This window comes from Dendropsophus ebraccatus, chromosome 6 (assembly GCF_027789765.1).
Source record: "Dendropsophus ebraccatus isolate aDenEbr1 chromosome 6, aDenEbr1.pat, whole genome shotgun sequence".
Classification (NCBI taxonomy): Eukaryota; Metazoa; Chordata; class Amphibia; order Anura; family Hylidae; genus Dendropsophus; species Dendropsophus ebraccatus.
This window is the reverse complement of record NC_091459.1, coordinates 24794216-24815310: the sequence shown is the minus strand read 5'-3', so window position 1 is coordinate 24815310 and position 21095 is coordinate 24794216. Positions and strand designations below refer to the sequence as shown.

Sequence of the window (21095 nt, the reverse complement as noted above, 5' to 3'; positions counted from 1 at the left end):
GCGGAGCCAGAAGGACGCTGACAGCGCTACCAAACCGGAGCTGGTGACGTCACTGCCTGGATCACTCATCTGTCTACGTCATCTGCGGATCGTCACCTTCCTGGTCAGGGAAGAGGAGAGCAGGTAGGAGCAGGATGCTGCCCGGGCTCCTCCACATAGCAGGAAGTCACTGCCAGGGTGGGGGTCATTCTGTTAAAGTTTTTGGCTGCTGTATTCTATACTGTGTATATCAGGGGGAGGGAACTTTGGCAAAACTACAACTCCCATCATGCCTGGACAGCCAAAGCTAAAGCTTTGGCTGTCCAGGCATGATGGGAGTTGTAGTTTTGCATCAGCTGGAGAACCAAGGCTCCCTCCCCCTGCTGTATAGGGTGTATAGCCCACATGTCACATGTATCAGTGTCATCAGATCTGTATGATCCATCTGATCATTGTTACTAGGGGCTAAATCCGCCAGTAACTTGGTTCTGAGACAATGGGGTTGTTTATAAGGTGAGTATAAGGGGCCACACTCAGCTTATGGCAGGTAATTGGGCCATAAAGCAAGTCACAACTACCGTATTTTGTCCTATGACCATGCTGTGGGGTGAGTATGCTGGAAATTGCCAGTAGTGTATACTTTTACTATCTCATTTCTTCTCTCTACATCAGAAAGCAAGATTCTTTGGTTATGGTTAAAACAGTGCCACCCCTGTCCTCAGGTTGTGTGTAGTATTACAACCCTTCTCCATTTACTTCAATGGAGCATAGCTGTGATATAACACACAAACTGAGAACTGCTGTTTCTGGAAGAAAGCGGCCATGTTTTATTTAATCCTAGATTGCCCTGTTAGTGGGGGGACTTGATTGTCTTTGAGGGCAGAAAGACTTTTGGGGCCTCGAGGTGCCGATCTGGTATTTCTGAAATAGTTGTTTGCTGTTCCTGAATTATAGTACGTAGAGTAAAGGATACCAAGAGCGGATGATCCCTGGAGAGAAATCACACAGGTAGGGGACCAGGCCATGAGTGGTTGATTCATGGTATGTGCACACTACGGAATCCCTGCGGATCGCTCAGCTCGCCCCAGATTCCACCATCCGCCCAAATAATGAACCTACGCACTCATCAGGTGGATGGCGGAATCTGGCAAACCATAAAATGAAGCCTATTGGACCAGCAGAGATGTGCGCGTCCACAAGCGGTGGCGAGCTGCGGAATCCGCAGTGGGTGATCCGCGGGGATTCCGTAGTGTGCACATACCTTCAGATGGTACGTTTGGTAACTCAGCAGTGACGTACTGTACTATGGTGGACCAACCGTCCCAGCCGTAAAACAGCAGGCAGGTAAGGCTGGGTTTACACTGCGTTTTTGCAATGTTTTTTTTTTTTTTTTTTTTTTATCCGTTATATACAAAAAAAAAACTGATGAAAAGACAGATGTATATGTGTGCATCTGTTTTGATCTTGTTTTCCATTGACTTAAAGCGACTCTGTACCCACAATCTGTCCCCCCCAAACAGCTTGTACCTTCGGATAGCTGCTTTTAATCCAAGATCTGTCCTGGGGTCCGTTCGCCAGGTGATGCAGTTATTGTCATAAAAACAACTTTTAAACTTGCAGCCCCGTGCCCAACGGCCATGGCTTGGAGTATCTGTGCCCTAACTTTGCGCCACCCCTCTGTTTCTCCTCGCCGCCCTCATCATCATTTTTCCTATTCCTCTGCAGTGAAAACTGCACAGGTGCCTTAATGATCCAGCCCATGTGCCGTGTTCTCACAGCGGATGAATAGGAGACAATCTGCCTGGAGCATTCCTAATGATGAGGAGGGTGGGGAGGAGGGACAGAGAGGTTGTGCCAGCCTAATGCATACACAATCTAGGCATAGTCGTTTGGCACAGGGCTGCAAGTTTATAAGTTGTTTTTTAGGGCAATAACTGCATCACCTGCCGAACGGACCCCAGGACAGATCTTGGATTAAAAGCAGCTATCCGAAGGTACAAGTGGTTTGGGGGGGGGGGGGGTGAGATTGTGGGTACAGAGTCACTTTAAGTTATAAAAAACAGATCACAACACATCCATTTTTTTTAGCATACACAAAAACGTGGCTGACTGTGTTTTTGTATAGGTTAAAAAAATACGCTTTGATCAGTGGTTTTTTTTTTTTTTTTTTTTTTTCTTTTTTTGGAAGTCAATGGAAACACTAATGCATCTGTTTTTTTTGCATAAAACTGATTAAAAAAAACTGATTGCAAAAGCGCAGTGTGAACCCAGCCATAGGCAGATCTCCACAATAACTATATGGCATATAAGCTAAAGCTTCGGCTGGCCAGGCATGATGGGAATTGTAGTTTTGCAACAGCTGGAGAGCCGAAGGTTCCCCACTTCTGATCTAGGACCATTGACCAAACCATCATACCAGAATCCTTGAATGGTGAACGTCCTAGGAAACTGTTAGCTTCACCCATATTTTTAGGTCTTCGGCTTTGGCTTTCCAGGCATGATGGGAATTGTAGTTTTGCAACAGCTGGAGGGCCGATGGTTCCCCATCCCTGATCTAGCTCCATGTGTGACTTGACCTTCTTGACCTGTATACGTTCTATTACAGGATGCATTTGGAAGCTGTGCTGAGGTCCTCTGCCCGCCATGCCAAACCTGTCGGACTTACCCTCCAATATGGCACTGCAGGGTTTCGTTCCAAAGCAGAACATCTGGACCATGTTATGTACCGCATGGGCTTGTTGGCCGTACTTAGGTCAAAGAAGACCAAGTCTGTTATTGGAGTCATGGTGACGGCCTCTCACAACCCTGAGGTTAGTGCCAATGGATTATGGTTCGGTTTCCCTCCATTATTGATTAGTTGGTGACATCATGAAACCTTCTCATCTAGGAAGATAATGGAGTGAAGCTGGTGGACCCCATGGGAGAAATGCTTCATCAGGAGTGGGAGATGTATGCTACTAACCTGGCCAATGCTGAGGAGCAGGAACTGCAGACTGTGCTGACCAGCATCATCAAGCAGGAAGCCATCAACATGCAAGAGGAGTCCAGTGTAGCTATTGGGAGAGATACCCGGTAAGAGGAGTCAAGTGGTTTGGTTAGGCCTCTAGAATAGAAACCGTGATGCTTAGCTGGATACCTCTTGATTTTAAGGGTGTGTTCACACATAGAGAATCTGCAGCAGATTTGATGGCCCAGATTTTAAGCTGCAGATTCAAAGCAAATCTGCAGCTTCAAATCTGGGCCATGAAATGTGCTGCAGATCTTGTATGTGTGAATGCACCCTAAGGGTGCCTTCACACGTACCGTATCGCTGCGTTTTTATTGCTGCGTTTTTGGTGCGATTTTTACATGCGCGTTTTGATTTCCACATGAAAATCATGTAAAAATCGCACCAAAAACGCAGCGATACGGTACGTGTGAAGCTACCCTAAAGGGGTTATTCAGCAAAAATCTTTTTCTTTCATATCAGCTGGTTTCAGAAAGTTATATAGATTTGTAATTTACTTCTATTTAAAAATCTCAAGTCTTCCAGTACTTATCAGCTGCTGTATGTCCTGCAGAAAATGTTGTTTTCGTTTCAGTCTGACACAGTGCTCTCTGCTGCCACCCTCTGTCCGAGACAGGAACTGTCCAGAGCAGGAGAGGTTTTCTATGGGGATTTGCTGGTGCTGAGCAGAGAGCACTGTGTCAGACTGAAAAGAAAACAACATTTCCTGCTGATAAGTACTGGAAGACTTGAGATTTTGAAATACAAGTAAATTACAAATGTATATAACTTTCTGAAACCAGTTGATATGAAAGAAAAAGATTTCCACTGAATAACCCCGGAGCTAGAGGCCTTGGCTCTGTACTTTGTCTATAGGCCAGGCTGTGTTACTGTTGTGCAGCTCCCAATAAAGTGAATGGGAACTATGCTGCAGTAACCTAGCACCACCTCTAGTACACTGTGTAAGGAGGCTATTAATGGCCTATCTTGTGGATAAGCCATCAATGAGTTTTCCCTGGAAACCCCCTTTTAATTTGTGAGTGGGCATTTTTCACATTGAATTGTTACACCCTCTGGCTATGCTCTTTGCTTGTTAGACTTGTGTTTGTACTTGTACTAATATAACTATACCTATAAACTATTCTGCTGATAACAAATCATCTAGTTACTTATCCATTGTCTTATTAACATTGGCAGGCCAAGCAGTGAAAACCTGTCCCTTGCTGTTATTGATGGGGTGACTGCCCTTGAATCCAAATACCAAGGTAGGTGAAATGCTGCATGATCTCCTATTTATGGTTTAAAGGGGTTGGCCACTTTATAGTAAAATTGCTCAGTGTACAGTATTAGTAAGTGTGCTCAATGTATATACTGACAGCAGCTCCCTGTGTACCTCATAGAGTAATATCAAGACTCCCCTCCTCCAGGCTGTGCTGCCCTGGTGAGTCTGTCCATAAGATGGCCGACATGAAAGATGTCCACTACTAAGCCTGTATATGCCTATGGTGGACACAGAGGGGCGGAGCGTGGTCACATGCTCCTCCATGTCGGTCATCTTATGGACAGACTCGCCACAGAGCAGGACAGCACAGCCTGGAGGAGAGGAGTCTGATTTTACCACTATAAGGTACACAGAGAGCTGCTGTTAGTGTACTTACTGTATATACTGACTAATACTGTACACTGAACTATTTTACTGTAAAATGGCCAACCCCTTTAGCTTCCATGCCTGGCAACAATCGAATAAATCGTTTGTGTGAGCTGAACCTAAAATCGCTATGATTCCACATTTGTTTGATAATTGTTCCGTACAATTCCACATCATTCATTTGCTGGGATCAGATGGAGTAAACGATCGTCGTAGTAGTAGTAGTAGCTGGTGTGAACTCTGCCTAATACTGTACACTGAACTATTTTACTATAAAGTGGCCAACCCCTTTTAGCTGGAGGAGCGAGCGGTGTCATGGACCAATGTTTCATAAGAAGGAAGCGAGGAAGAGAATATAACATGGAAGAATCTAAGAGGGTTATGTATGAGGGACGGCAAGAATGGATTGCACTCAGTACCTGGAGGAATATCTGGATGTTGAGTGACCGGAGTTAGTGGGCCATCACGAGAGACCAGGTTCATAATCAGTAGATATTGTTGCGTCTGAAATTTCTATATGTTCACAATGACAGGGATGGAAGATGCTTTAACGATCAATAGTCCAGGCGATTAGCCGAAAAATGCATTTTTATCATGAAAAAGCGGTTTGAAGCTCTCCCCCTGTCTTCATGGTTTTCTATGGAGAGGGGAGGGGTGGAGGGAGATGAGGCACCAAAACAGGACAACAAAGAGTTAATTTACAGCTACATCACCGGGCTATCTCCTCTGATATCGGCACTGACCTCTCCGATCACTGAATACCGTCTTTTGCACAGGTCCTGCTGTGTAGTCCTTTGTTCTCTGCTGGCGACTAATCTCCTTCCCCCCCCCTCCCCTCTCCATAGATTACACAGGGCTCGACTTTTGTCAAAGAGTCCAGATTTCCTGATAATGAGCAGTGGATGAGAGAGAGGAAGGGGGGGGGGAGATCTGGGGAAAGTCTTTTTGAATGCAGATAATGGCATATTTGCCTAATATACCCAATTTTGAATACAACAGTGACACTTTTAGGTCTAGCAGCATCGGGAGTTATTAACATTTTTCCGTCATTGTGTTTGCAGATTACGGCCTGGTGACTACCCCGCAGCTGCATTATGTTGTCCGTTGCCGCAATACAGATGGAAGATACGGAGAGCCAAGTGTTGAAGGGTATTACCGGAAACTCTCTACAGCCTTCAATGAGTTAGTCAAACAGGTGCTGACCCAGTCCAACAGCTCATGATGGTTTTATCTAAATAATAAAATGTAGTGAAATGAAAGAAACAAAAATAACATAAATTTCCAACTGTGTCCATAGTCTCCTGACTGCGAATCAGAAAGAACGTGCTTGAGCATAGACGGAGCGAATGGCATCGGCGCTTTGAAGATAAAGGAGATGGAACAGCATCTTCAGCCCCGGCTCTCCTTACAGTTATACAATGATGGCTCTATAGGGAGATTAAACTACATGTGCGGAGCAGACTATGTGAAGGTGCAGCAGAAACCCCCCCAAGGTAAAGACAACAGCACTTCAGATTCCCAATGTATGTGTTTAAAGGGAACCCATCACCATGAAAATGCTATCTAAGCTATCGGCATCATGTTATAAAGCAGAAGGAGCTGAGCAGATTGATATATATCTCTGTAGGAAAAGATTCAATACAACTTTTAATTTATTGATTGAAATCTCAGATTTTTCCATGCTAAAGAGTCACGTCCATTGAGTGACCCCGCCCACTGGACTCCTTATCACAGAATGAGCAGGGATTTCAATCAGCAAGTTACATGTTATACTGCATCTTTTCCCACAAAGATATATATCGATCTGCTCAGTTCTTTCTGCTCTATAACATGATGGCATAGATAGATAAAATAGCATTGTCTAGGTGGCAGGTTCCCTTTAAAGGGGTACTCCAGTGTGTGGGCACTTTTTTACTGGGAGCGGGGAGGAGGTGGCCGAGGAAAAAGACGTCCACTCACCTCCCCATTTCCAGCGGCGGGTCCCGCATCGCGTCGCTCCGATGCCCGGTTCCTGGCCGCTTCCAGGTGTCCGACGCGGGCCTGAGACGTGACGTCTCAGGTCCGCTGAGCCACTCGGTGACAGAGGCGGGATCCGTTTCAAGTCCGCTCAGATCCCGCGTCTTTTTCCTTGGCCACTATGTTACACCTTCTGAGTTTAAAGGGAATCTGTCAGCTGTTCCAAACTGCTTACCCTGTTAGCTCAAGGAGACACATGGTAACTTTCATATATGGATCTGTGCTTCCATATGTAGAAAAATGGAGTAGAATGTAGAAGAATGGAAATACTAAAAAGGTCAGACTAGATGGACCCAGTTGTCTTTTGCTGATGTCAATATTCTATGTTTCTATGTAAAATGCTTTTATTCTCCAGTGAAAAAGTGTCAGAGAGGCTTTCCCTGGCTCCTTCTCTGCTGAGGGCTGTACCACCTCCTCCCATCCCTGACTGCTTTGAGCTCGACTTGCAGCTGACTGTCAGTCAAGCAGGGACAGGTATGGTGAGGGTAGTTAGAAGGTGTTACTTTAAGCAGGTCAGGAGCTCGAGAAAGCCTCGCTGACACTTTCTACTGGAGAATAAAAACATTTTTCTACATTCTGGAAGCACAGACAGATATATGAAAGGTACCATGTGTCTCCTTGACCTAATTTCTATCTAACAGTGTCAGACGTTTGGAATGTGACTTGGATCTGACAGATTCCCTTTAATACTGACAGTTTAAGGTGCTTCTACAAAATAAAGCAGATAGGGGAGATTTATCAAACATGGTGTAAAGTGAAACTGGCTCAGTTGCCCCTAGCAACCAATCAGATTCCAACTTTCATTTTCCAAAGAGTCTGTGAGGAAGGTGGAATCTGATTGGTTGCTAGGGGCAACTGAGCCAGTTTCACTTTACACCATGTTTGATAAATCTCCCCCCATGTGTTTTGTAAAGCACCTGTGCCAGCAGCCATATTGGCTATTCTGTGTCAATACAGATGAAAGTAACTGTGAAAATTCATGGTGTGTGTGTAGGTTTTGTGCAGTATATCTTTTGAGATATCTCCTGTCTGCTTTTGTGGTTTTAGGCATTGATATGAAGCAGGGTGAGCGATGCTGCTCTTTTGATGGCGATGCTGACCGCATTGTTTACTACTACAAGGACAGCGACGGCCGCTTCCACCTTCTGGACGGGGATAAGATTGCCACACTGATAAGCACTTTTATCAAAGAACTCTTAGTGAAGGTGAGGCACAAGTCTTTACTGTAAATCAAGGGCCGGAGTACTTTTTTGAAGTACATTCACTACCCATGTGACATTTTGGTTTAAATTAGTAGTTTTAAAGGGGTACTCCAGCAAATTGTTTTTTCTTTCAAATCAACTGTTATGAAAAAGTTATATAGATTTGTAATTTACTTCTATTTAAAAATCTCTAGTCTTTCAGTACTTATCAGCTGCTGTATGTCCTGCAGGAAGTAGTGTATTCTTTCCAGTCTGACACAGTGTTCTCTGCTGACATCTCTGTCTGAGACAGGAACTGTCCAGAGCAGGAAAAGTTTTCTATGGGGATTTGCTACTACTGTGACAGTAGATTACTCACAGACAGAGTTGGCAGCAGAGAGTGGAGTGTCAGACTGGAAAGAATGCACCACTTCCTGCAGGGCATACAGCAGCTGATAATTACTGGGAGACTGAAGTATTTAAATAGAAGTAAATCACAAATCTGTATAAGCATCTGACACCAGTTGATTTGAAAGAAGAAAAAAATCGATAGAGTACCCCTTTAAGGTATTTTTTAAGGCATATGTAAGCTGATGTGCTGCTCACTATGGGGCTTGTTGAACTTTTCTGACTGTATGTTCTTAAAGGGGTACTTCAGATATACGTTAATAAAGTTATATTACCTTGTAATATGGGTTTATTTTAAAAAATGTATAGTTTATGTACAATTCCACTTCTGTTGAGTGGCAGCAATAAGAGGTTACACAGCCCCCTCTGCTGCCACCAATGTCTGTGTCGGGAACTGCAGGGCTATCTAAGCCCTTCAGTTCCTGATCCCCCTGCTCTACTCTAGTTCTACTGCACAGCATTGTACAGAGCAGGGTCCCTTTCCTTGTGTTCTGTATATCGTTATATATAATACTATAAAGGGGTAGGCTGTCCAACACAAACCCGGTATCCGGAAGTCTCTGCTCTGCTAGAATTGGATGGAGCGGTGATGGCAATAAGAGAACCCATGACATAGCTAGTGTCTTACGAATATTTCATGAAATAGCTGAATACCAGTCTGAGCATATATTCTGTTATTTGTTATATACTGGATACTGTGTGACTATATGTAATGTTATTTGTCATTGCAGGTCGGTTTAGAGCTCAATATGGCGGTAGTGCAAACAGCCTATGCAAATGGCAGCTCCACTCGATACTTAGAAGAAAATATGAAGGTGACTGGAATTTCATTATTCATAGTTTTTTTTAATATTATTTAAGGGTGCGTTCACACCTACAGGATCTGCAGCAGATTTGTAGCAGATTTGAGGCTGTGTTCAGTTATTTAACTGAAATCTGCTGCAGAAAATCAGCTGCAGATCCTGTAGGTGTGAACGCACCATAAAGAGGAAAATTCCATAAAAAAAATGTATTTCAAGAGGTTGTATGCTGTTCATTGTCCTGGAGTTTTCTGGGTTCACATTCTGCCCTTATGTCATATACTTTCTTTATGTCCTTCCATAAGCCTGTGTGTGTGAAGAGTGAGAACTAAAACTACATATAAATTCATAGAAATAGATCTCTTTATGTGTTGATTTATTTCCTTTTTTTTTCTTTTTGAAAGATTTATTTTTAATACTATTTTTGTCTCTTTCCCCCCTCACACATACAGGCTTATAGTGGGAGATTTATCAAACATGGTGTAAAGTGAAACTGGCTCAGTTGCCCCTAGCAACCAATCAGATTCCACCTTTTATTTCCCAAAGAGTCTGTGAGGAATGAAAGGTGGAATCTGATTGGTTGCTAGGGGCAACTGAGCCAGTTTCACTTTACACCATGTTTGATAAATCTCCCCCATAGAATTGTATACAGGGCATATATGATACAAATAATAAATGAGGAATATTTGTTGAGGACAGTGTCAAAGAAAACTATGGGGAATTAAACTGAACTGTGTGTGAGGGAGTAATCTCTATGCAGGTCAGTGATAACCAGGAAATTCAGGAACTTCCTGGTCACATGACCCCCCCCCCCCTTCCCCTCAGTAAGTGAGACCAGAGCGGAAGAGAGGAGAAGAAATTGGCTAAATAGCATTGGAATAGTGTTGTGTATTATTCCAGAGCCCTATTGTTAATTTCTCCATTGAATTGAATAACCACTTTAACAAATATTACTGAGAAAAAAAAAGTTAAACACTAACCTTGTGGATCTAGGTAATGAAAATGAAACTGATAAATAACTAATTTTGATGGAGCCGTGGGCCCTAATAAAGTGGAAATGACATAATGTCTGGCGGCCTCTGTAAAATACTGATTTAATACAGATATGAGTTCTTATGTTTTTATAGGTTCCTGTATACTGTGCAAAAACCGGTGTCAAGCATCTACATCATAAAGCACAAGAGTTTGATATCGGAGTTTACTTTGAAGCAAATGGTCACGGAACAGTAAGTTTATTGATATGCAAGACCATATGGTGGGAAACCGGTCATGGCTTTTATTCTGCCTGAACCAGGAGTCATGTGGGAGGTGGCCTATGGCTTCGGCCTGCACCATCAGGCTTGATAGATCTGTCCTTAGACCCAGACAGGGAGAGATCTATCAGTCAGAACGGAAGTGATAACAGGTTTACATTAACAGCCGTGTTATATAACAAGTTATGCTTTGTAGCCAATGACAATTTCAGTTTGGGATAGGAAAACCGTTTACCTTCACTTTATTAACTTTTTTTATTTATTTATTTTATTTTTTTCCTCTTTCCTTTTAAATCTTTTTATTGTGAAATAAAGGCAATATAATAACGGCCGCGCAGAACCATCATGGAATAACACAAGTCAGTGAGACAAAGCAGCCAAGCAATTGGTTAGATGTTATAGAACTCAAGTTCATCGCTGCTGTTTTTTTTTTCCCCTTAACCGATTGGTGCTGGTGCAGGGATGCCATTGGTGCGGCCCTTTTTTTTTTTTTTTTAAATTGCCGCTCAGTTTCTGCGCTCTCTGATGGTCTTTTCCTAAGCACTGGCCTGCCCCGGAGCACTGTTGGCAGGCCCGCACCCCCCAGTATGGTGATATCCCATCTGGGACACATCTCCATTGATTCTAATGGAACCGCGTCAGAGAGGGGAGTGGGTTTCATCACACTGGGGGGCAGCGGGCCTGCCCCCAGTGATCATGGTTGGCCTGTGCTCGGGAAAAGACTAGCACAAAGTACGGGAACCGGGCGGCAATTCAACAAAAAAAAAAACGCACCAACGGCATCCCCGCAGCAGCACCGATCGATTAAAGTAAAAAAAATAGCAGCGGTTTACCTGATGGTGCATTGGGCCTATAGGGTAATATGTCGGCGTATACATAAAACACACAATGCTGCAGGGGTCATGACATTATCTTTCCTTTGTGATAAGTTACTTGAGGGAGGGTCCTGGCAGCAGATCGTCCCACAGCGTTCTCATTGTTTGGCGGTCTGTTTTCTACTAATATATTGTTCAAACCAGACAAGCCCCTTTTTTCATGCACATGGGTACTATGCATGGGGTGGTTGCTGCAGCCATGATATTATTAGATGCTTTATTAAAGGAGAAGACCAGCGATTTATAAAAGCCGACAGGGGGAGGGGGAAATCAAAGACAAGTAGGAAGTCCCCTCTCTCCATGGTGAGCGGTGGGACCTCTGGGATCTCCGGAACTGACACATCACGACCCGGCTGGTGGACTGGCCAATCACCCAGTCAGTGACTGGGGCGGGACGCCTTTCTAGTCACTGATTGGCTGAGCAGCCAGTCCATCAGCCGGGACAGGCATTCCCCCCCCAGTCATGACATCATCACATGACAATCAATTTTCCCCCTCCCGTATTTTAGAAATCGCCAGACTTCTCCTTTAACTGTTTCCATCTCTTTGGATCTTACAGGTCTTGTTTAGTAAAACGGCAGAAGATCAGATCAGGCAGCTGACTAATACGGGAGCCTGCGAGGAATCGAGAAAAGCTGCTCAGATGCTGGAAAATGTCATCAATCTCATCAATCAGGTAAGAAAACCGAGGGACCTGGCATCTTATTTCCGTGGACACTGCTATATAGCAAATAACCATAGGGGTCAGTCCACACAAAGCCGGTCTGCAGTATTCTGTGGGTAAGCCACAAATGGTTATGGAGTATGGCTGCCTGGGGACATTGGCCGTTCAAGTCCTGATAGACAGCCGCTCATCCTCAGCAGACTCATCCCATCCAATAGTGGATGTTATATAAAGGAGCGGGTGTGATTTATGTGTTTTACAATCCATGCAGTATTTCCATAAAATCTTGTTTTTCCAGACAGTGGGAGACGCTATCTCTGACATGCTGGTTATAGAAGCCATCCTGTCCATCAAGGGTCTTACTGTACAGAAGTGGGATGAAATGTATACCGACCTCCCAAACCGACAGCTGAAAGTAACGGTTAGTTGGCTAAAAAGTTACAATTATATAAAGCTGACATATACTACTGGAGGTACAGATACTGACTGTGTGATAAAGGGATTATGCAGAGAAAATCTTTTTCTTTCAAATCAGCTGGTTTCAGAAAGTTTTGTACATTTATAATTTACTTCTATGTAAAAATCTCAAGTCTTCCAGTACTTATCAGCTGCTGTATGTCCTGCAGGAAGTGGTGTATTCTTTACAGTATGACACAGTGCTCTCTGCTGTCACCTCTTTCCATGTCAGGAACTGTCCAGAGCAGCAGCAAATCCCCACAGAAAACCTCTCCTGCTCTCCAGACTGGAAATAATGCTACTTCCTACAGGACATATAGCAGCTGATAAGTATTGGAATACTTGAGTTTTTTTTTATAGACGAAAATTACAAATCACTGACACTTTCTGGCACCAGTTGAGTTGAAAGAAAAATGTTTTTGCTGGAGTACCCCTTTAAAGGAGAAGTCCGGCCAAAATGTATTTTTTATATGTTTTTACTGATGGAAAGTTATATAATTTTCTAATGTACATTAATTATGGGAAATGCTCATATACTGCTATTTCCCTTAATTTAGTGTATCAGGAAGTGTTAGAATTATCTCTGAAGCAGTGACGTCACAACGAAATGTGTGATTCCTATGGAGTGTCCAGCAGGGGGCGCTCTCTATATAGAAGTCAATGAGTACCATTGACTTCTATATATAGTGCGCCCCTGCTGGACACTCCATTGGAATTACAATGGATGTGTATGTAAATGTAGTATACTGTGTTTTTGATTGCTTACATTTATGGAATACTTTGGGGAGCAAGGACACTTGCTCCCCAATCAGTACATAACAGTAAGCCCGCCGAATCGCCGCCGCCCGCCCGCTGCTCTGGACTACTGAACTACTACTCTCCCCACCTGCTCATAGCATGCGCAGGTGATGGGAGAGTAGTAGCTGGATTATATCTCAGAGAGTAAAGCAGCAGGAGGGGGCTGATGGCTGAAGTGATTAGCGGCTCCCCTGCGCGGCATCGGCGATCTCGGAGATATAACCCAGCTACTACTCTCCCATCACCTGCTCATGCTATGAGCAGGTGGGGAGAGTAGTAGTTCAGTAGTCCAGAGCGGCGGGCGTGCGGTAGCGGCGGGCGGGCGGCGGCGATTCGGCGGGCTTACTGTTATGTACTGATTGCTTACATTTATGGAATACTTTTGGGAGCAAGGACACTTGCTCCCCAAAGTATTTCATAAATGTATTCAATCAAAAACACAGTATACTACATTTACATACACATCCATTGTAATTCCAATGGAGTGTCCAGCAGGGGCGCACTATATATAGAAGTCAATGGTACTCATTGACTTCTATATATAGAGCGCCCCCTGCTGGACACTCCATAGGAATTACACCTTTCGTGGTGACGTCACTGCTTCAGAGATAATTCTAACACTTCCTGAAACACTAAATTAAGGGAAATAGCAGTATATGAGCATTTCCCATAATTAATGTACATTAGAAAATTATATAACTTTCCATCAGTAATAACATATAAAAAATAAATTTTGGCCGGACTTCTCCTTTAAGAACCAAGTATTTTGTTGTCTTACATTCCATCCATAACTATCAGTTTTTCCCATATCCCTAGAAATGTTTCAGAAATAACTTTTGTACTGCTCTGCAGGTTGCAGATAGAAAAGTCATAGACACAACTGATGCTGAGAGACGTACCATAAAACCCCCAGGACTCCAAGAGAAAATTGATGATCTTGTTAGGAGGTACAATATGTCCAGGGCGTTTGTTCGTCCTTCAGGAACCGAGGATGTAGTCCGTGTGTACGCTGAGGCCGACACCCAGGTGAGAGTTGCCGAATTTTCAAACTAATAACATAGGGAAAAAGCATGGATCTAACATTTCTAGCAAACTGAAATTTTTTTTAATGTATCTTATCAGAGAAAAATTCTTCTTTTTCCACTTATCGTTCCTCTCCCCTGCCAACTTCCTTAATATGTTAATTATGCTAAATACTTATGCTGAAATTCATTTTGACACAGATCAGCTCACTATGGTATCCGATTATAGTCTATGGGAGTGAGCAGTGACTTGAGAGAGATAAATAGACTAACGGTCCTATTACACAGGGAGATTATCTGGCCAGTCAGGCAGAATCGGGAAGATATCACCCGTGTAATAAAGACAAGGATCAGCTGAGGAGCCGATTATCGTTTGATCATTTTGTCTTTCAGTAAGTTTAAAAATCATCAGCCGCCAACCGTGTATCTCTTCATGTAATAGGAGCTGCACAGTCGGCGGCTGATGAAAGTATATAGCTGATAGCTACCTTGTGGGTGGTACAATGGTTAGCCATGTTGCCTTGTAGTGTTGGACTTCAGCAAGGTAGTTTTCAGCTCCTGCTCTCGTCCATGTCATGCTGCCCTTTCTGCTACAGCTGCTACTGAGCTCTAATATTAGCTCCGCCTACATGGGCAGGGCTAAAACCAGTGTATAATTACAGCCAACCAATCTGCCCCACCCACCCGATGACTCCACCTGTGAAAGATACTGAATGTGACATCAGAGGAAATAAACAAATCGCATACCAAGAACACAGGAAGAGCAACAAATCAATAATGGAAGTGTATATAGTACATACAAGACCCACAGAAGTCAATGCGATGCTGGTTTATTTTAAAGTCCTTTAAGAACCAAACTAGACCGAGTCATTAAGGGCTTAAATAACTGCGTTTCACTTCATATAAAAAAATTTTGGGTCAAGAACTCGGGAGTAGGGCTCAGGGGCCTGTGTTTTAGCTTAAAGGGAACCTGTCACCATGAAAATGGTACCTAAGTAGAGATGAGCGGACCTCGAGCATGCTCGAGTCCATCCGAACCCGAACTTTCAGCATTTGATTAGCGGTGGCTGCTGAAGTTGGCTAAAGCCCTAAGGCTATGTGGAAAACATGGATATAGTCATTGGCTGTATCCATGTTTTCCAGACAACCTTAGAGCTTTATCCAGGTTCAGCAGCCCCCACTAATCAAATTCCGAACGATCGGGTTCGGATGGACTTGAACCCGAACGCAGTTCGCTCATCTCTATACCTAAGCTATTGGCATCATGTTATAGAGCAGAAGGAGCAGAGCAGATTGATATATATTGAGAAAAGATTCAGTATAACTTATAATTTATTGATTGAAATCTCTGTTTCCATGCTAAAGAGTCCAGTCCATTGAGTGACTCCGCCCACTGGACTCTTTATTAAGCAGGGTCTTTAATTAACAAATTACAAAGTATACTGAATTTTTCCCATAAAGATACAGTGGTACCTTGGTTTAAGAGTAACTTGGATTAAGAGTGTTTCGCCAGAAGAGCTCGCAGTTTTTCAAAATTGTAACATGGTATAAGAGCATTGCTTTGGGTGGGAGGGGCAATGGGAGAGGGACATGGCCTGCATAGCGGGGTCTACAGCCCTGTACTCTGACCCAGGAAGTCTCCCTCACCTTCCAAATCATAGCAGATCCACTTCAAACTGGGGCTTACATCAGGGGACAGGACTGTGGAGGTAATCTCTTCATAGCTGTAACCCCTGTCTCCCAGGACAGAGAGTGCTGCATGTATGTGCCAACATCTGTCCTGCTCATTCCTTCATGCTCCCTGCTGTCTCTGTCAGCCCTTGTGTTTCCCATCTTCTCCATTTCTGCTACAGTATGCCTGCACTTACACTCAGCCTTTCACACTGCTGTATAGAAAAGTCTCTTTCACTGTCCTCCTGCACAGCTCTGTGATTCTCACTTCCTGATTGGTCCACGCAGAACACACACCCCTTCCCCATTGCTGTCATGTGACCACGCTGACCTCTGACAGCAGCCCTGCTTTTCTATTCTAGCCTGTTGTACTACGCTACTGCATTATGGGGATCTGCAGCTCCATTCTGTATCTTTTTCAGGTTGGTTCTCTTACTGTACATTATACTCCACATGATGATTGCCATACTGTACAGTAACTTATAATATCACATATTCAGCTGTTTCATCTGTTCTACATGTTATTCATTAGAGTGGATTTGGATTACGAGCACAGTCCTAGTACAAATTATGCTCGTAATCCAAGGCACCACTGTACATCAATCTGCTCAGCACCTCCTGCTCTATAATATAATGGTGATAGATTAGATAACATTGTTTTGGTGACAGGTTCCCCTTAAACACGTGTTTATGAACATGTATGTTCAGTGATATATTACGTATATATGAGAAATTCATAAACGTCACCTTTTTTTTTTCTTGGGTCTGTAACCTCCCTTTATACATGACTCCCGCTAAATGTTATAGTCTGGCACTGATGTAACTCTTCCCATAAAGCTGCTTTTCTCATTTTGCATTGACAGGAAAATGCAGACACTTTGGCGCATGAGGTGTGCTTGGCGGTCTATCACCTCGCAGGAGGAGTTGGAGATCAACCAAAGCCTCTAAGATGAAGTGCCATTGATTAAAATGTATGCTGCTTACATGGACCTCTGACTCCGAATAATGCTCTATGGACTGGATTTTTCTATCCCATAATATAAAAGGTTTACAGTGAGGGGGACATATCATAATATACACTATTAGATTCCAGTGTTTTTGTAATACACTGCTTTGAAGGATTAAATATCAAATTATCTTACTTGTAATACACTATTTTGCAATTTACCTGGATTTGTGTGTTTATTATTATTTTTAGCTTTTCTTCATTATTTGCTCTATATGATACGCTTGACCTTCTTAAAACCCTTATAAACAGGGTGGTTTTTGATTAAATGGACCAATTTCTGCCCCGTGTAAAGGAGCGTTCACTCCTTCTGGTTTGTCATTGCAATTACTGAACACAAAGCAAAGGATAGATCATAAATGGAGAACACATATAAAGGAAAAAGTCGGTTCAATTCACGGTCGGTTAAATAAAATTTTTTTTATGGGTCTTAGGGTCCTATTACACGGAGCAATTTTTAACGACTAACAATAAACGATCGTAAACAAGATTGTTTATCGTTAACCTGAAATGGTTACTATGATCGTTATTACGATCGTTGCTATGATCGTTTATTCCATCTGATCCCAGCAAAATAATGGGCAATGTGAAATTACACTGAACAATTAGTAAAAAAAAAAAAATGCGGAACTTGAGCGAACGATTAACGATTATTTTAGGTTCAGATCTAAATCAACGATCAACGACATACGAACGATTTTTTGATCGTTGGCTGCAATTACACAGAACGATTATCGTTTAAATTCTAGCGATTTTTCGCACAATAATCGTCCCGTGTAATAGGGCCCTTCTACTTTGACCCCTTGCTGCAAAATGACGTTTCAGGAACGTCCTGTTAAGAGAGTAGCTCCTGCAACATGACGTTCCTGAAAGGTCATGCTGTCGCTGCCTCCCCCCCGCTGTCCCTAGCGGATCTCCTCCGGGCAGTGGCAGCAGGAGGAGGCTGTGTGAAACAGCCTCTTCCTGCTACCACTGCCCAGAGGAGATCCACTCCCTCCGACCCCCCCTTTGCTATAGGGGTTAACCATAGCAACCCAGACGCTGCGCAATGCATCAGACCCCTGCACATCGTTGTATGAGCTGTCAGTGTAATGCTGACAGCTCATTCACTATATAATACATTACAGTACAGATCATGTGCTATAGATGTACCTGCAGAAGTTAAAAAACACAAACACACAAATAAATAAGTTAAATTAAATAAATATACACATTCCCCACCCCTTTATAAATGATGCCCTACAAATGATACATATATTTGGTATCGCCGCATCCGTAATGACCCAGTCTATTAACCCGTTACATTAATTATCCCGATTAACACTGTAAAAAAAATAAAAGTAAAAAAACTAACCAAAATGACTTTTTTGTTAGTCATGCTCCCTAAAAATATAGAAAAAAAAGCCTCACATGTACCCAAAAGGTGTACCACTAAAGACGTCAGCTTATGCCGAAAAAAAATAAATGCCCTCACATAACTCCATTGGCGGAAAAATATTACTGCTCTTATAATATGCAAGACACACACAGTTTTTATAGTATAAATGCCAAAGCTATATAAAATGGATATCACTGTAACCGTACCGACCTGACGAATAACGATCACTATACGTCACATATGACATGTTAACAGAGTACAGAAAAATGGTGAAAAACAGCTGCTAAATTGTGTTTTTTATTCCTATTTCTTCTCCAACTTGCTGAAATTTCTGCGAAATATCTATAGGGTTAAAGGGGTAGTGCAGCGTTTAACTTTTATTCACTAAATAACACACATTACAAAGTTATACAACTTTGTAATGTGTGTTATTTAAGTGAATGCCCCCCTTCCCTGTGTTCACCCACCCCCAGAAGTGTGGTGCAGTATACTTGCGTATTCGCTGTTGACCCCGGCCGCCATCTTGGGTCGATGACGTCATCCTCGGGAGGCAGGCCGGCCCGCTCCAGCCGTCCCCCCTCTGCCATATCATCAGCTGCTCAGCCGCCATTGGCCTAGAAGTATCTGGATGTTTTAGGTGCCCTACTCCATCCTATGCTCAAGACTAGTGTTCAGATTCGGCAACATTCTCAGAACCTGAACACTCTGCATGTGACTCCTGGTAGGTGGAGAAGTTGGTTGCCACTCTAGGGCTACCAGGAAAACATGGTTACAGCCTACGACTATATCAATGTTTTCCAGGACTCTTTAGGGCAGCATCCAACTTTGTCAGCTACTGTTATTCGAATGCTGAGTGATCCAACTCGAGCATGCGGGAGTCACGCTCATCTCTAGGTCCTACCCCTTATCAGTACAAAATACGGGTTCCCCTTTGTTCAAAATACTAGGCTGCTACCATAAAGATTATGTAAAGACCAGCTACGGACACAATGGTCTTAATTAGAGATGAGCGAACCTCTAGCATGCTCGAGTCCATCCGAACGTTCGGCATTTGATTAGCGGGGGCTGCTGAACTTGGATAAAGCCCTAAGGCTATGTGGAAATCATGGATATAGTCATTGGCTGTATCCATGTTTTCCAGACAACCTTAGAGCTTTATCCAAGTTCAGCAGCCCCCGCTAATCAAAGCCGAACGCTCGGGTTCGGATGGACTCGAGCATGCTCGAGGTTCGCTCATCTCTAGTCTTAATCTATTGGCCAAAATATTCAAGAACTCAACTCATTTATCGCAGTGTATGTTTATCTGGATCAGGTAGGTTTTGTCCTAGATAGAGAGGCCCCTAACCAAACTCAATGAATGTCTTTCTAGCAGTCCGAGTGGGATAACACCTTAGTCAGGTCAGTTAGTCAGATTTTAAAGGGGGAGATTACACCATGTTTGATAAAAGTGAAACTGGCTCAGTTGCCCCTAGCAACCAGTCAGATTCCACCTTTTATTTTCCAAAGAGTCTGTGAGGAATGAAAGGTGGAATCTGATTGGTTGCTAGGGGCAACTGAGCCAGTTTCACTTTACACCATGTTTGATAAATCTTCCCTTTTATACACACATCCCACTGCAGCAGTAAATAGCAGAGGCTGCCAACTGAATTTATTTCCTGTAGGCTGGGGCACACAACAGGGATGTCTTCTGGCACTGGTTTGGATTGGTGGGCCATTGAGGCTCAATGGCCAAGGCATAAGATGGGGGATGGGGGGGGGGGGGGGGAATGAGCGGGACAGAAGAAACAAAGCAGCTTTTTTTGTGTGTGCAGATGACTTGTTGCTGACTCTCACCTCGCCACTGTACTGTATTTACAGTATTAGTGTCATCAGCCGTTGCTATGCACGGTCGGCAGCCGATGATTTTTAAACCTGCAAGAATCACACATGCAGTTTTTGTTGCAGGATTTTGAGGTAAACACAAGTTGACACAAAAGAAGAGGTGTCCGTTTCTCTTTTATAGTAACATAGTTTATAAGGTTGAAAGAAGACAAGAGTCCATCAGGTTAAACCTAGGGAAACCCTAGTGTGTTAATCCAGGGGAAGGCAAAAACCCCTATGAGGCAGATAACAATTACCCCATCACAGGGAGAAAATTCCTTCCCAACTACAATTAGAATAATCCCCGGATCAATGTATCACCAGCAAACCAGAATTACTTACGGTAATGATGTTTCCGTAAGCCCATGACAGCACCCCTGGAGAGGACCTCCCACCGCATGACAGGAAACCTGAGAAGATAAAAGTTGACACACCTCTCCACACCTTCAGTTCATATAAAAGTACTCCAGCGGAGCCAAATGAAATTATTATATAGTATTGTAGAAAATAAAAAAGAGAAATAAGGTAAGTAAGATCAGTAGGGTGGGTATACCGGAGGGGTGCTGTCATGGGCTTACGGAAACATCATTACCGTAAGTACTGTAATTCTGGTTTTACCCAGACGCCCTATGACAGCACCCCTGGAGGATAAACGAGTAATGTGCCTGTTAGGGTGGGACGACAGCAGAAAGAACCTTGCGGCCAAAGGACAGGTCAGAGAGAGGATTCAATTGGAGCCTATAGTGACGTAGGAAAGTATGAGGGGAAGACCATGTTGCAGCCCTACAGATCTGATCTAGAGAGGCGTCTGCTTTCTCTGCCCAAGACGTGGCTACTGCCCTAGTGGAGTGTGCGCAGAAATATGCAGGGGGGTCCTTCCCCTGAGAGGTATAGGCTAGTGAAATAGCATCTTTAACCCATCTGCTAACCGTTGGTCTGGAGGCTACCGTCCCTTTGTTCCTGCCTGAGAACTGAATTAGTAGGTTTTCTGACTTCCTAAAGTCCTTGGTAGAATCTAAGCAATTTATCAAACATCTCCTCACATCCAAGTTGTGAAAGGCCCTTTCTTTATCATTTTTGGGGTTGCTACAAAA

The 21095-nt window shown here is 43.4% G+C and overlaps 1 protein-coding gene across 3 annotated transcripts; it reads left to right on the top strand.

Moving 5' to 3' along the window:
* The first annotated feature begins 17 nt into the window (after nucleotides 1–17).
* PGM3 (phosphoglucomutase 3) lies at nucleotides 18–16924 on the top strand. 3 transcript variants are annotated; one of them, XM_069973514.1, is made up of 13 exons: nucleotides 18–123; nucleotides 2585–2789; nucleotides 2867–3051; nucleotides 4163–4230; nucleotides 5675–5808; nucleotides 5911–6106; nucleotides 7677–7834; nucleotides 8950–9033; nucleotides 10146–10244; nucleotides 11706–11822; nucleotides 12109–12231; nucleotides 13917–14090; nucleotides 16621–16924. In XM_069973514.1, the coding sequence occupies exons 2-13, from the start codon at nucleotides 2586–2588 to the stop codon at nucleotides 16708–16710; spliced, it is 1632 nt and encodes a 543-aa protein (XP_069829615.1). In that variant the 5' UTR covers nucleotides 18–123; nucleotide 2585; the 3' UTR covers nucleotides 16711–16924. The 3 variants fall into 3 exon arrangements, with proteins under 3 accessions (XP_069829615.1, XP_069829616.1, XP_069829614.1); XM_069973515.1 differs by having other exon boundaries at nucleotides 106–177; XM_069973513.1 differs by lacking the exon at nucleotides 18–123 and adding an exon at nucleotides 471–492.
* The last annotated feature ends 4171 nt before the right edge of the window (nucleotides 16925–21095 follow it).